Below are 17,001 nucleotides of genomic sequence, written 5' to 3'. Positions count from 1 at the left end.
ATATTTAGGTGTTGATGCATGGATACTTAACAGATTCGTATGTTTATAAGCAGATAAGTCCATTTTCACATACATTTGAATTGTTCAAATAACCCTTTTTCTTTAATATAAAAGTAACTTGAAATTCAGTTTTCATTGTTATCATAATTTATGAATTTTACATATATGGAATCCAAATAAACAAGATAGTGGTGAACTGTTATTTTTCTCACACTTTCTAATATCTCTATTTTTAAAATTTATTTTAAAATATTTTGATACTATAATCTTTCAAGGTTATCCTGCGATCCACATTAAAAAATAAACATTACAACATACCCATGCACTTACCTTAATTACCTATAATGTACTCAGATATTTTTTACTCAGTTCTATTTCAGTTTTTATATTTTTTTAATTTAGAGAATACTTTATTAGTTTCTGTAATCAAACCCATGTAGATAAGACCTAATATATTTAATACAGTGCATTACCCCTGTACAAATGGAAAAAATTATATTTAATGTTTCTAGACCAATATGGCTGTTAATTTCTGTACAATGCCAACCCAACACAATACAGCTCGGATACTTTTTCCAAAGTTGACAGCACAGCCAAAGTTTCCAAAAATTCAAATTATATTTATTTATTTATATAAAAAGACAATAGCAGTATGTTATGCATCAATAGCAGCAACAGCTTTTCAAAGTTCTGCAATCATTTGAACAAAATTATAGAGACATCCAGCACACTCCATTAAAAAAAAAAAAAAAGGTAAAAAAACAAAACCTCAGAAAACAACAAAGTTCTGTTACTGTTGTGGTACCTGGCACCATTTTTTAAAATTATGTTTCTCAATCATCATCTGGAAAGAAAACATTCTAGAATAACATCATTAAAAACAGATCTGATAAAGCATGGTCACTACTGCATATTATAAAGCAGCTACAAGATATTTTACATTCACAGAGGTATGATACAGTACTGTCCTACATCTGTGATACTAGAGGATATAATTAAAAAGGCATTATTTGAGACTTGAATCTGCTTTTCCTGCAGAGGTCCCAAATGATGGTTATGACACAGCTCTGGTATAGAAATAAACCTTCTTAGATAGGATTTCCTTTCTTTAGTGGCATAGTTCTAGGTACTCACTGCTCTTCATGAATGTCAGCTAAAAACTCATTAAAAAAAATAAAACACAACCATTGGATTCATACAAAGATGACTGAGGAGAGGCAAGCAGGACTCAACCTAAGTAGTATTTGACCAACTCCATCATATCTGAATGGTTAAGAGCTTCATGGAAGAAAGGAGATGCCAACTAGCACTTCAAAGCTTTGGGCCACAACCAAAACACAGCATCATTTCAAACAGAAGCAATAGCCAAGCACTGCCCACTTGGATATGTTCAAGGATGTTGATGTCACTATTTCATCATCTGCTCACTCATCCAGGAAGAAGGGGAGATCAGTTACTATTTCAGTTTTTTTTTAATGCTAATTACCTTGGGCTTTCTTGAGCCCAATTAAACAGTGATACATTAATTTCAGTATGTTGGGGTAACAGAAATAACTTATTGACATCCCTTATTCTTGAAACTATTTAGAAACTGAAGTGTGAAAATGAAAGCATTTAAAAAGTGGGTTGTTCAAAGGAAACTATAAGCAAAGTGAAAAGACAGCCTTCAGAATGGGAGAAAATAATAGCAAATGAAACAAAGGATTAATCTCAAAAATATACAAGCAACTCCTGCAGCTCAATTCCAAAAAAATAAATGACCCAATCAAAAAATGGGCCAAAGGACTAAACAGACATTTCTCCAAAGAAGACGTACAGATGGCTAACAAACACATGAAAAGATGCTCAACATCACTCATTATCAGAGAAATGCAAATCAAAACCTCAATGAGGTACCATTACACACCAGTCAGAATGGCTGCTATCCAAAAGTCTACAAGCAATAAATGCTGGAGAGGGTGTGGAGAAAAGGGAACCCTCTTACACTGTTGGTGGGAATGCAAACTAGTACAGCCGCTATGGAGAACAGTGTGGAGATTCCTTAAAAAATTGGAAATAGAACTGCCATATGACACAGCAATCCCACTCCTGAGCATACACACCAAGGAAACCAGATCTGAAAGAGACACGTGTACCCTAGTGTTCATCACAGCACTGGTTATAACAGCCAGGTCATGGAAGCAACCTAGATGCCCATCAGCAGACGAATGGATAAGGAAGCTGTGGTACATATACACTATGGAATATTACTCAGCCATTAAAAAGAGTTCATTTGAATCAGTTCTAATGAGATGGATGAAACTGGAGCCCATTATACAGGGTGAAGTAAGCCAGAAAGATAAACACCAATACAGTATACTAACACATATATATGGAATTTAAAAAGATGGTAACAATAACCCTATATGCAGGACAGAAAAAGAGACACAGATGTACAGAACAGACTTTTAGACTCTGTGGGAGAAGGCGAGGGTGGAATGTTCTGAGAGAATAGCATTGAAACAAGTATAGTATCAAGGGTGAAACAGATCACCAGCCCAGGTTGGATGCATGAGACAAGTGCTCAGGGCTGGGGCACTGGGAAGACCCAGAGGAATGGGATGGAGAGGGAGGCAGGAGGGGGGATCAGGATGGGGAACACATGTCAATCCATGGCTGATTCATGTCAATGTATGGCAAAAACCACTACAGTAAAGTAATTAGCCTCCAACTAATAAAAATAAATGGAAAAAATAATAAAAAATATAAAAATGTATGTAGCCAACATGAAAAAAATAAAAATAAAATTCACAGTCCAAAAAAATAAATAAAAAACAGGTTGTTGAGGACTTCTCATTTCTGGTTCCACATTTAAGGAGTTTTGAAGTTGCCACACCATCCTATCAATAACTAAAAAGCTGAACAAACTGAAACCTCTTGGAGCCATAAGAGATGGAGTATACTTTGAAATATGCCAGAGCATTCTGTTCTCCTTAATAAGGCCTGCACTCAGGAGAAAGTAGTTCATCAGGGCCTATTATCAGAGCCAAGTGGACATGGGGGAAAGGAAATTACCCAATCCTAGTTAACTCTAGACTTCCACACAGGAAGACCCAACTCCAGCCTACTATGTCCATCATCTCCTATTTAAGGAGGGGAGAACAAAAGACTGAGAAACACTTGTGAAGTTCAAAGTTTGACGTCATATGCTCAATGAAAGACTTAAGACCTAATTGTAAGACTGTAGAACAGTTCCCCTTCTCCCACACCTTCCTGCCATGTTACTGAAGGCCTTTTACACAGAACATGTCCAGCTATCAGGAAAAAATACTGAACAACATGTTACTGGCATAAAAACAGATGTACAGATCAGTGGAATAGAATAAACAGCCTAAAAATTAAACTACATATATGGACAATTAATTTATGATAAAGCCAAGAATATACATTGGGGATAGGACAGTCTCTTCAATAAATGGTATTGGGAAAACTGAACAGCCACATACAAAAGAATTAAACTAGACCATTATCTTAAACAATACACAGAAATTAACTCAAAATAGATTATAAAGACTTGAGCATAAGACCAGAAGCCAATAAACCTCCTAGAAGAAAACATAAGCCATAAGTTCCTTAAGGTATTGGTGGTAATTTTTTGGATGTGACATCAAAAGCAAAGGCAACAAAAACAAAAATTAGCAAGGTGAGCATCAGACTAAAAAGCTTCTGCACAGCAAAGGAAACCATCAACAAAATGAAAAGGCAACCTACTGTATAAAAGAAAATATTTCTAAATCATATATCTGACAAAGGGTTGATATCCAAAATATATAAAGAACTCATAAAACTCAAGCCCAAAAATAAAGCCACTTAATGGTCGATCCATGACAAAGGAGGCAAAAATATACAATGGAGAAAAGACAATCTCTTCAATAAATGATGCTGGGAAAACCAAACTGTAAAAGAATGAAATTAGAACATTCCCTAACACCATATACAAAAATAAACTCAACGTGGTTTATAGACCTAAGAGTAAGACTGGATACTATAAAACTCCTAGGGGAAAACCTCAGCCAAACACTATGGTGTAAATTGCAGTAATATTTTTTTGGATCTGTCACCTAAAACAAAGGTACTAAAAGCAAAAATAAATGAATGGAACCTAGTGAAACTTAAAAACTTTTGCAGAGTAAAGGAACCATTGACAAAAGAAAAAGACAATGTACTGAATGGGGGAAAATACTTGCAAGTGATGTGACTGGTAAGGAATTAATAGCTAATGTGTATAAACAACTCATAGGACTTAACATTAAAAAAAAAAAAAACCCTGAAAATATTACATTTTAAATCTACTATACCCCAATAAAAATGAAAACAACCTGATTTTAAAATGGGTAGAAGAACTGAATAGACATTTTTCCAAAGAGGAAATGCAGAGGGCCAATAGACTCAGGCAAAGATGCTTAACATCACTAATCATCAGGGAAATGCAAATCAAAACACAATGAGATATCACTTCATACCTGTTAGATATGGCTGTTATCAAAAAGATCACCAGCAACAAGTGCTGATGAGGATGTGCACAATAGAGAACCGTCATATGCAGTTTATGGGACTGTGAATTGATAACAGCCACTGTGGAAAACAGTATGGAAGACACTCTAAAAAGTAAGAAAAGATTTACTATGTTGTTGTTTAGTCCTTGAGTTGTGTCCAACTCTTTTGCGACCCCATGATCAGTAGCAGTAGTCCACCAGGTTCCTCTGTCCATGGGATTTTCCCAGGTAAGAATACTGGAATGAGTTGCCATTTCCTTCTCCAGGGGATCTTCCCAACCCAGGGTTTAAACCTGGGTTTCCTGCATTGCAGGTGGTTTGTTGACCACTGAGCCTCCTGAGAAGCCCCTGGAACTACTATATTATCCAGCTCTATCTAAATAAAACAGGAATATTAAGTGGAAAGATAGTATGCTCCCCGGTGTTTATTACAGCATTACTTATGATAGCCAGGATATGGAAGCAGCCAAAATGTCCATTGATGGATGAATGGATGAAGAAATTGATGTGTATATATAGAATGGAATGTTGGTCATAAAAAAGAAAAAAATTTTGTGGTTTGTGGCAAAATGGATGGACCTTAAAGACATTATGCTAAGTGAAATAAGACAGAGAAAGACAAATACTTAAGGATCTCACTTTTATGTGGAGTCTGAAAGATGACAAAAATTGAGCTCATGGATATGGAGAATAGATTGGTGGTTGTCAGTGGCAGGATGGGCAAAATGAGTGAAGGGGTTAAAAAGTACAAACTTAACTATAAAATAAGTAATTCATGGAGGTGTAATGTATAGCATGGTGACTATAACTAATAATTATGTACATGTGAGAGTTGCTAAAGAGTAGATCTTAAAAGTTCTCATCACAAGAATAAAAATGTTTTGTAACCATGTGTGGTGATGGATGTTAACTAGACTTACTGTTATTATCATTTTCAACATATGCAAATGTCAAATCATTACCTTGTATACCTGAAACTAATGTTATAGGTCATGTCTAAATTTAAAAATATTAGGCATACTAAAAGGCAGAATAACACAATTTGGAGAGACATGGAAAGTATCAGAACCAAATATGACAGGGATGTTAGAATTATCAGAACAGGAACTTAAAAAAAAAGGCATGTTTAAGATTCTAAGGAGTAAGTAGACAACATGCAAGAACAGATAGGCAGTGTAAGTAGAGAGCTAGAAATACTACCTCTAAAAAGTAGAGAGAACAAAAACTGGGGGGAAAAAAAGAACCAAATACCTAAGAACTGTGGGAAAATCACAGGCATGTAACATGCAGATTAATGGAAATAACAGAAAGTGAAGAGAGAAAATAATACTTGAAAACTTATGACTGAGAATTTCCCCAAGTGCATGTCTAGACACCAAACCACAGATCCTGGAGCTCAGAGAACACCAAGCAGAATAAATGCACAACAAATGGACTGTCACTTCAAATGACAGAAAGTCAAAATTAAAGAAAAACCCTGAAGGAAACCAGAAGAAAAAGTAACTTCACGTATAGAAGAATAAAAATAAGAATTATGTCCAGCTTCTCCTCAGAAACTATGACGTGATAGTGGATTGAAACATTTAAAAAATTTAAAACATTTAAAATCTTGAGAGGGAGAAAAAAAATCAGCTTAGAATTATGTACCCTGCAAGATTACGACACTCAGTTGTGAATGTGTCTGGTGGTGAAAGTCCGATGCTGTAAAGAACAATATTGCACAGGAACCTGGAATGTTAGGTCCATGAGTCAAGGTTAATTGGATGTGGTCAAGCAGGAAATGGCAAGAGTAAAGACCAACATCTTAGGAATCTGTGAACTAAAATGGATGAGAATGAGCAAACTTAATTCAGATGACCATTATATCCACGACTATGGGCAAGAATCCCTTAGAAGAAATGGAATAACCCTCATAGTCAACAAAAGAATCTGAAATGCAGTACCTGGGTGCAGTCTCAAAAGTGATAGAATGATCTCGATTTTATTTCTAAGGCAAACCATTCAAAATCACAGTAATCCAAGTCTACACCCCAACCACTGATGCCAAAGAAACTAAAGTTGAACTTGTATGAAGAGCTACAAGACCTTCTGGAACTAACACCAAAAAAAGAAGTCCTTTCCATCATAGGGGATTGGAATGCAAAACTAGGAAGTAAAGAGATACCTGAAGTAATAAGCAAGTTTGGCTTTGGAGTACAATAAATCAGGGCAAAGACCAAGAGTTTTGTCAAACTCTTAGCATGTTTTGTCAGAACACGCTGGTCATAGCAAACACCCTTTTCCAATGATAAAGGAGATGACGCTACACATGGACATCACCTGATGGTCAATACTGAAATCAGATTGATTTTATTCTTTGCAGCCAAAGATGGAGGAGCTCTATACAGTCGGCAAAAACAGGACCTGGAGTTGACTGTGGCTCAGATCATGAACTACTTATTGCAAAATTCAGGCTTAAATTCAAGAAAGGAGGGAAAACCACTAGGCCATTCAGGTATGACCTAAATCAAATCCCTTATGATTACACAGTGGAGGTGATGAATAGATTCAAGGGATTCGATCTGGTAGACAGTGCCTGAAGAACTATGAATGGAGGTTTCTAACATTGTTCAGGAGGCAGTGACCAAAACTATCCCAAAGAGAAAAAAATGCAAGAAGGCAAAATGGTTGTCTGAGGTCTTACAAATAGCTAAGAGAAGTGAAAGGCAAAGGAGAAAGGGAAAGATATACCCAACTGAATGTATCGTTCCAAAGATCAGCAAGGAGAGATAAGAAAGCCTTCTTTAGTGAACAATGCAAAGAAATAGAGGAAAACAATAGAATGAAAAGGACTAGAAATCGCTTCAAGAAAATTAAAAATACCATGCAAGGATGGACACAATAAAGAACAGAAACAGTAAGGACCTAACAGAAGCATAAGAGATTAAGAAGAGGTGGCAGGAATACACAGAAGAACTGTATAAAAATGGTCTTAATGACCTGGATAACTGTGATGGTGTGGTCACTCACCTAGAGCCAGACATCCTAAAGTGTGAAGCCAAGTGGGCCTTAGGAAGCATTACTACAAGCAAAACTAATGGAAGTGATGGGATTCCAGCTGAGTTTTTTCAAATCCTAAAAGATGCTGCTGCTAAAGTGCTGCACTCAATATGTCAGCAAATTTGAAAAACTCAGCAGTGGCCACAGGACTGGAAAAGGTCAGTTTTCATTCCAATCCCAAAGAAGGGCAATGCCAAAGAATGTTCAGACTACTGTACTACTACTCTTATTTCACATGTTAGCAAGGTTATGCTGAAAATCCTTCAAGCTAGGCTTCTGCAGCATGTGAACCAAGAACTTTCAGATGTGCAAGGTGGGTTTAGAAAAGGCAGAGAAACCAGAGATCAAATTGCCAACATTCATTGGATCATGGAGAAAGTAAGGGAATTCCAGAAAAATATCTACTTTTGCTTCATTGACTATACTAAAGCCTTTGACTGTGTGAAAGTCAGTCAGTCGTATCCAACTCTTTGTGACCCCAGGGACTATACAGTACATGGAATTCTCCAGGCCAGAATACTGGAGTGTGTAACCATTCTCTTCTCCAGGGGATCTTCCCAACCCAGGAATGGAACCCAGGTCTCCCACATTGCAGGCAGGTTCTTTACAAGCTGGGCCACCAGGGAAGCCGATTTGACTGTGTGGATTGCAACAAACTGGAAACTTCTTAAAGAGGTGGGAATACCGGACCACCTTACCTGTCTCCTGAGAAACTCTATGTGGGTCAAGAAGCAACAGTTAGAACCAAACATGGAATAACAGACTGGTTCAAAATTGGGAAAGGAGTACAACAAGGCTGTATATTGTCACCCTTCTAACTTTACTTACATGTAGAATACATCATGCAAAATGCCAGACTGGATGAATCGCAAGCTGGAATCAAGATTGCCAGAAGAAATATCTGTAGCCTCAGATATGCAGATGATACCATTGCTAAAGAGCCTCTTGATTGAGGGTAAAAGAGGAGAGTGAAAAGTCTGGCCTAAAACTCAACATTCAGAAAACTAAGATCATGGCATCTGGTCCCATCACTTCATAGCAAATAGATGAGGAAAAAGTGGAAACAGTAACAGATTTCATTTTCTTGGGCTCCAAAATCACTGCAGATGGTGAGTGCAGCCATGAAATTGAAAGATGCTTGCTTCTTGGAAGAAAAGCTATATCAAACCTAAACAGCCTATTAAAAAGCAGAGACATCACTTTGTTGATAAAGGTCTGTATAGTCAAAGCTGTGGTTTTTCCAGTAGTCATCTACAGATGTGAGTTGGACCGTAAAGAATGCTGAGTGCCAAAGAATTGATGCTTATTCATAATATGGTGCTGGAGAAGACTCTTGAGAATCCTTTGGACAGCAAGGAGATCAAACCAGTCAATCTTAAAGGAAATCAGTCCTGAATATTCATTGGAAGAGAGTGATGCTAAAGCTGAAGCTCCAGTACTTTGGCCACTGATGTAACGAGCTGACTCATTGGAAAAGACTCAGATGCTGGGAACGATTGAGGGCAAGAGGAGAAGGTGGCAACAGAGGATGAGATGGTTGGAGGGTATCACTGACTCAACGGACATAAGTTTGAGCAAACTCAGGGAGATGGTGAAGGACAGGGAATCCTGGGGTGCTGAAGTTCATGGGGTTGCAAACAATTGGACTCAGCTTAGCAACTGAACAACAACAAGGACTGAATAGGTGGAGCACAGAGGATTTTTTAGGGCAATGAAACACCCTGTGTTTTCACAGTGTCAGTCCCGTAAGGTGTATACCAGTAAATGAACCCTAATGTAACCTCGGTGGACCTTGATTATGATGTATCCATATAGGTTCACGATTATAACAAATTACCATTGTTGTACAGGATGTTACAGTGTGAGAGGTGGGATGGGAGATGAGGGGCTATTGGGAAATCTCTCTACCTTTTCTCTAAATTTTGCTGTGAACCCAAAAATCTTTTAAAACTGAAGTCTTCAGAAAGTTACTTTACAAAAAAGTTTGAGGATCACTGGATGATATAAAAACAAGTTTCTTTCTCGTAGAACTTCTCAGAACCTTTGTTAGGCATGTGATTCTCCAAGAAGGGAACAATACATGCAGTTTCTCAAACTGTGAAGCTGTCTGAGGAAAACTGAGAATTTGAGATACATTCTTTCATTAAGTGGAAGTCAGGACTTCTAAAATACTTAGAAAAACAAAAGATTTAAACATCCTCCAAAAAAGTGATTATTATCAAGAAAAAATGTTCATGTGTAAGAAAACCTTTTGACAATGAGGTTTGATAACACTCTGGGATGAGGAAATAATGATGTTACTTTTTTGTCTGGAGATTTTTAAAATCCAGATTTATCTCTCTTTCTGGAATGTTTTCTTTTTAATAAAGAATTAACAGAAGGAGTCCCTTCTGTCCCCTAATTTTTAGTACTAAATTTTAATTACAAGTTTTATTTTTTCTGTTAGGTACAATATTTAGATCATGGATTCACTGAGAAGATTCCACAGTGTCATCTTTATCCTATTTTACTGTATCCTGATACACCCCAATTTTGTATTCCTTGTCAGCTCTATAACACCATACCTGTGAGTAAACAGTGATTTGTAGGGTGGAATTTTAAGTACTGCCTTTTTATTAATAATAATTTTTAGAAATTGGAATGTAAAACGAAATCCCTTTTAGTAAATAGTAAAATATTTAGAAATAAGCTTACTAAGACAGCTAAAGGGCCTTTATGAAGAAAACTACAGGATTATACTAAAGGGTATAAAAACAGTGAATAAATTTAAGAGATGCAGTTTCTTCATAGATGAGAATTTTGTTTGAGGTTATTTTTTAGTTATTGTTTCAAGAAATTGGAAGCAGGAGCAGAGAAAGTAATGGCATACTATCTCTTGCTGCATAACAAATTAAGCTTAAAATTTAGTGATCTGAATCAGCAATAAGCTTTTTAAAAATTTCATACAGTTTCTATGATTCAGGCATTGGGAGCAGCTTAACTGAGGGGTTTTAGCTTAAGAGTCCCTGGTGACACAGCAGCAAAGAGGTGCACCAGAAATGCAGATCCAAAGAACTGACAGATAAGGATCTACTTCCAGATGTTCACTCACAGGGCACTGGCACTAAGCTGGGGCTTCTCAGGGGTTTTGGCAAGAAGCCCCCTTCTGGCTATGTGAACTTCAACATAAAAGGTAACAGTCGCTTCCCTGCTGGCTCAGAAGTAAAGAATCTGCCTGCAGTGCGGGAGACCTGGATTCGATCCCTAGAGGGGAATGGTTACCCGCTCCAGTATTCTTCCCTGGAGAATTCCATGGACCGAGGAGCCTGGTAGGCTGCAGTCTGTGCGGTCACAAAGAGTCGGACATGACTGAGCGACCAACACTTTCACTCACTGTAGTCATTATACAAACATTGCATTGACGTGTTGGTCTTTTTTTTTTTTAAGTTTTATGATGCTTTTTTTTTTTTTAACTTCCCTGTAGTTCAAACAGTAAAGAATCTGCCTGCAATGCAGGAGACCCGGGTTCAAACCCTGGGTTGGGAAGATCCTCTGGAGAAGGAAATGGCAATCCACTCCAGTATTCTTGCCTGGAGAATCCCATGGATAGAGGAGCCTGGCGGACTACAGTCCGTGGGATCACAAAGAGCCGGAATGACTGAGCAACCAGCACCATCACTAAACATGATGCTTTTTGGGGGGGTGTAGGTTTATATTTTTAAATCATAAAATGCTTTAAGAGAATAGTATTTGAGGAGGCTGATATAAATTATTAGTTTCTTTTTTTAATTAATTTAATTGGAGGCTAATTACTTTACAATATTGTAGTGGTTTTTGCCGAACATCGACATGAATCAGCCATGTGTGCACGTGTTCCCCATCCAGAAACCCCCTCTCACCTCCCTCCCCATCCCATCCCCCAGGGTCATCCCAGTGTACCAGCCCTGAGCACCCTGTCTCATGCATCGAACCTGGACCGGCGATCCGCTTCACATATGATAGTATGCACATTTCAACACTACCCTTTCAAATTATCCCACCCTCACCTTCTCCCACAGAGTCCAAAAGACTGTTCTTTATATCTGTGTCTCTTTTGCTGTCTCGCATATAGGGTCATCGTTACCATCTTTCTAAATTCCATATATATGCATCAGTATACTGTATTGGTGTTTTTCTTTCTGACTGACTTCACTCTGTATAATAGGCTCCAATTTCATCCACCTCATTAGAACTGATTCAAATGCATTCTTTTTAATGGCTGAGTAATATTCTATTGTGTATGTGTGTGTGTGTGTGTGTGTGTGTGTGTACCACAGTTTTCTTATCCATTTGTCTGCCAGTAGACATCTAGGTTGCCTCCAAATTATTAATTTCTTAAGATTTTCTTTATTATATACCCATGATTCTCTCTGCAAACTGCCTGTATATTTTGTCCTCCTCTAGTGTTATCTGTTTATGGCTACTTTTGTGTATCTTCATTTACTTTCTGCTCTTATTTTGTGAAAGAACCTGAGTTTATTAATCCCAAATAGGTTGGGAATGTCTGGCAACCAGATGCAGTAGAACTCCTTCAAGAGCTGCTTTCAAAGAGAGAGGTGGAAATTCACATTATGGTAATTTGTATTTAAAGTATATATCATTGATTTAGTTTATCTGTCATAAAGTGTTACAGGTAACATAATTTGTGAGGTTTTTTTTTAATGAAGAACTGTGTTCCTATGTGATTGTAAACTACTCATTAATATAAAAAAGTTACCACTTTGGTTCCTAGGCTCATTTTAAATAGGCTAATTTTGAGAAAGTTCCTGAGAACTTCCCAGAAGCAAGAAAGTCAGTAATTTGGAAGATCCCTTATTAACAACTTATTTTGACATGGGAGGAAATGGAGCTGTTTATGAAAACATACATGGTAGTTTTCAGGATGGTGCTGTGTGTGTAGCACTGTGTTAGGTGCAGGTAATTCTCGCCCTCAAAGGCCTTGTCTACTTAGTGAAACAGTGAGACACAAGACAAAAACCTGAAGACTTTACACCACAAAGAACTTGCTGGGAACTGATGACTGGTAAAAACAGTTAAGTGTAATAGGAATGAAAGAATGGGAAAGTCAGTGAAGTTCTCCTGACCAGAGAAATGCAGTGTTCAGGTAGGCACGGGGACAGAAATGGACATGTCTTGAGGAGATGTGTTTCCTAGAACAGTGGAAGTTTTGTGAGGAACAGTGGTGGGAATAGAGTGTACGTGAAGCAGACATCAGTCAAGAGGCCCGTTGGAGGTTCCTGAGCAGTGAAGTAAAGAGAAGATTAACTGAGATCTTGTTTGAGGATTCCAGTAGGAAGATATAAAACCATAAGGAAGTATTTCTCTATGAAAGGTGTGATGATAGGCTGACAAGATCTTAAAAGAGCCACAGACACAAATAAGATGGTGGAGAAGCCTATACAGTTGTTCACAGCCTCTGTGGGCTGTCCTGGAGGTCCCTCAGAGATGGCACTGTTGAGTTTATGCAGGTGGCTTACTTTGCTGCTTGGCTTAGCCTTGGAGAACAGCATGGAGTGTACCAAAGGCCCTCGATTTCTCAGAAACCATGCCGGTGCTGCCTACATCCCTGCTGACCTCCCCCAGAAATGCCAGTCTGCCTGATGACTGATGGCACTGACCCGGTGCTTCTCACCTGCTGGACACTGTCTTTGGCCTGCAGATGCATCAAGAGTCAGAGAGTCATAAACTCAAGTCTTCGTTGAGCTTCCATTTTAGTGATGGGAAACAAAACAAACAAAAATATATACACACACACATATAGGGAGAGGTGGGCTGGGGAGGGATGACATTTTAATACAGTGGTCAGGGAAGACATCCCTAAAAAGATAAAACTTGATTAAAACTTTTAAATGGTGAGAAGAGACGCCGCGCAGATAGCAGAACAGTGCAGAGAGCTCTAGGCCAAAGATGCCTGGAGCATTCAGGGAGCAGGAGCAGACTGGGAAGGAGCTGGAGTAGGAGAGCCGAGAGAGCTGCAGTGGATGTGATCCGACCTCATGTGCTGTTTTCATTCTGAATGGTAGAAACTGGACAGGAGAGAGAGGTATAAGCAGGAGATCTGCTGGGAGGCAGTACACTAACTCAGCAGAGACCTGAGTTTGGACCAAGTTGGTATCAAGTGAGGGATGGTCAGCTCATCACTCAGGTGCTTGTTAGGTACCTGATATCTGTAAATGGACCCACGAGTTTTAAAACCATTTATGACTCCTGGACTTGTTAATTTCTTCTGATTCCTACCATTTGGGGATTTTTAACTAAATTTCATTGCTTTACCCCTGAGCATACTTTTTCTTTCTCCTCCTACTTACTATAAATTATTAGTATCATCTAAAGATGATGTATAATATATTATTTTCTGATAACTAGAAAACTCTCTACCTTATAGGCATGTAAATGTATTTTATAACTACCAAAGTAGTAGAATTATTGCTTCATTATCTGCCAAAATACCAGGAAGGAAATTTTACAAAATGACTCACTAGTCAAACAAGTAATACTGTGATTGTCAGAAGTCCAATTCCATTTTTGCTGAGTATAAAGTTTTAATCTTCAGACTGTTTTTATAGTAATGATCTCCTTTATTGAACTTAAATAGGAACTACCAGAAAATCCATGGGGGAAATTATCTATTCATCTCTATTTTGGTGGAATGTCACTTTCTTATTTTTTGGCACACCATAAATATTGCACTTTTGAACAATCTGAGGAAATATTGAAGGAAGTAAGTAAAGTATGTTTCTTTAAAATCTATACTATAAAGAAAAATATGGTTAAAAATTGTCATGTTTTGTCTCATGCCTCAAGTCTTCCATATAGTCCTACATGTCTGATTTGTTAAGAGAGCCTAGAGGATTTGTAATTCTTTATTGAGAAAGCTTTATAAATGTCCTAAAAAAAACTTTTCAATTGCACTAAAATTCACTTAATGTTTTTGTATCTTCAAACCTAATAAGAAGCTCATGTTCTCCAGCATTGTTTGAATGCAGATGTGAATGATAAAATCATAATGAAATTTGCTGCCAAAAATTGACTCCCAAGATAAAATGTTTTTTCCTCATATTTGATATAACATTTCCCTTGTTTTGCCTGTAGGAACTCAGAGCCAGATTTTAAGCTTAGCTTCAGTAAACAGCCCATTCCAGTTGCCTGGTGCCTCTGTGTTTAATATCTTTAAAAAAACATTAGCCTGTTATGGATATGGTTTCATATTGCAGGCTGCCACAAGTATTTTATCAAAATAGGGTACACACCATAAATAATAGTATGAACGTTTTATATAGCAAGATATTGTTAGACTTACAATTCACTTATTAGGTTTTTGAATATTCATTTTATCTGCAGTACACAACCAGACAGTGGGTGGTCAGTGCAGTGAAGGAAATTACTTTTTTCTCTCAAATGGAAAACTATTACATAACTTTGTACATACACATAATCCTCACAGCCAGCTATTGAGCAGAGAAGTGTTTGGTTTGTGTGCATATGTGCCCCTGTGTGTTTGTGTTAAAAGTGTTTCATCTGTTAAACGGGTTTTATAAAGATCCTTTAGTCTTTGCCAGATGTATGTACTCTTCACTGTGGACATTTAAAATGAAAGCTAAGAGTTCCCACTCTTATAAACTGATTACAGTTGTTGACATGCTTCTAGCATAATTTGAGGATTCTTCTTGTTGCAATGTTAAATTACTCAGAACACTAAATTTTCCTATAGTTAAGCTAAAATGAATGCCAACAAGAACATGCACACAGTTTTTGTGGGATGAAATGAAAGTGTCTTAAAACAATATTGTATAGGTAAAGTTTTCATTGATAATACTATATTATTTCAGAATCCAACAGATTACAATAAAAAGTATGAGGAAGAGAGATGGAAAATAAGGTTTGAGGTAAGTTTCAATCTAAATATTTTTAAAATTTGGATACTTCATCAATACAAAGAATTTCATTCAAGATCAGGAAGTAAGCATTTTCTTCTGTAACAGCTTTATTGAGAGAATTCATATACCATAAAATTTAACTTTTTAAAGTGTACAAGTACAAGCATTGGTTTTTTAACATATTCACAGAGTTGTGTGATCATTACAGCTATTTAATTCCACAACTTTTCATCTCAAAAGAGAAGCCCCACACCAGCAGCAATCACTTCCTACCTCCCTCCACCCCGCAGTTTCCTGGAAACTGTCTCTGTGGGTTTGCCTGTCCTGGACGTTTCATAGAAAGTGACTTATATAGTACATAGTCCTTTGTTACTGGCTTCTTTCATTGACCATAATGTTTGCAAGTTTGAATCATGTTGTATGTGTCCTTTTTATTGTTGAATAATATTCCATTATATGGATATACCACATTTTATTTATCCATTCATCAGTTGATGGACATTTGGATTGTTTTTACCTTTACAGATAGTAAATAAAGCTACTATGAACATTTGTGTACAAAGTTTTAAGTGAATGTTGGTTTTTGCTCCTCTTGAGTATAGACCTAGAAGTGGAATTACTAAGTCATGAGAATCACACAGTCATATGACTGTGTTTACCATTTTAAGAAACTGTGAAACTTATCCAAATGACTACAATAATTTACTTTGGTACTAGGATTGTACAAGGGTTCCATTTTCTCCATATCCTCACCAACACTTGTTATCTTGACTTGTTTCCTAGCCATCTTAGGATAGGTATGAAGATACAAGTCCCTTATCAGACATGATTTGCAAATATTTCTCTCATTCTATGGGTTGTCTTTTCACTTTCTTGATGATATCCGTTGAAGCGCCAAAGTTTAAAATATTGGTGAAGTCCAGTTTATCTGTTTTTATCTTATTTTTTATTTTGTCACTTGTGCTTTTTGCTGTGCAGAAAGTGTTTTGATAAGTAAAATTTTATGATTTATAGGTAGAATTTAATTCCTATAAGGACTTCCCTGGTGGTCCAGTGGCTAAGACTCTGCATTCCCAAATGCAGGGGGCGCTGGGTCAATCCCTGGTCAGGAAACCTAGACCCCCACATGCTGCATCTAGACCTGGCCCAGCCAAATAAAAAAATTTACAAAAATAATTCCTATAATTATAAAAATAACATATGCTTGTTGTAAACTGTTTTGTAACAAATCAGTAAAATTTTAACAGTGGAGAGTCACTTTTTGCTGAAATCAGCTAAGTGGTTCAAGTATGTGTTTTGCCACCAGTTTGGAATTGTTACATAAGTGAGTCTACAAATTTGAATGTGATTATTTTACTATTTATACTGAGTACCATATTCAGGATTTTTATAAGTTAATAAAAGTCACCTATATTTTTATATATATTTGCTTTTAACAATTGCTGACTGCTATGATCCTCTTTGGAATCATATAACTTTTAATTATTCTTTATCCTTTTATAGAACTTAAGGGAGAGCACACTTTTCTGATG

At 37.1% G+C, this 17,001-nt stretch overlaps 1 protein-coding gene across 1 annotated transcript in view; it reads left to right on the top strand.

The window, feature by feature from the left end:
* The window catches only part of RNF17 (ring finger protein 17), a 116,956-nt gene that overhangs the window by 90,787 nt on the left and 9,168 nt on the right, over window positions 1-17,001 (top strand). The window contains exons 28-31 of the mRNA XM_061133328.1: window positions 10,021-10,140; window positions 12,086-12,166; window positions 14,188-14,313; window positions 15,422-15,478. Coding sequence (XP_060989311.1) covers window positions 10,021-10,140; window positions 12,086-12,166; window positions 14,188-14,313; window positions 15,422-15,478 — 384 coding nt within the window. The remainder of the gene's footprint in view (window positions 1-10,020; window positions 10,141-12,085; window positions 12,167-14,187; window positions 14,314-15,421; window positions 15,479-17,001) is intronic.

Source organism: Dama dama, chromosome 30, assembly GCF_033118175.1.
Source record: "Dama dama isolate Ldn47 chromosome 30, ASM3311817v1, whole genome shotgun sequence".
Taxonomy (NCBI): domain Eukaryota; kingdom Metazoa; phylum Chordata; class Mammalia; order Artiodactyla; family Cervidae; genus Dama; species Dama dama.
The sequence above is the reverse complement of the archived record's forward strand: the minus strand, read 5'-3'. Positions and strand labels throughout refer to the sequence as shown.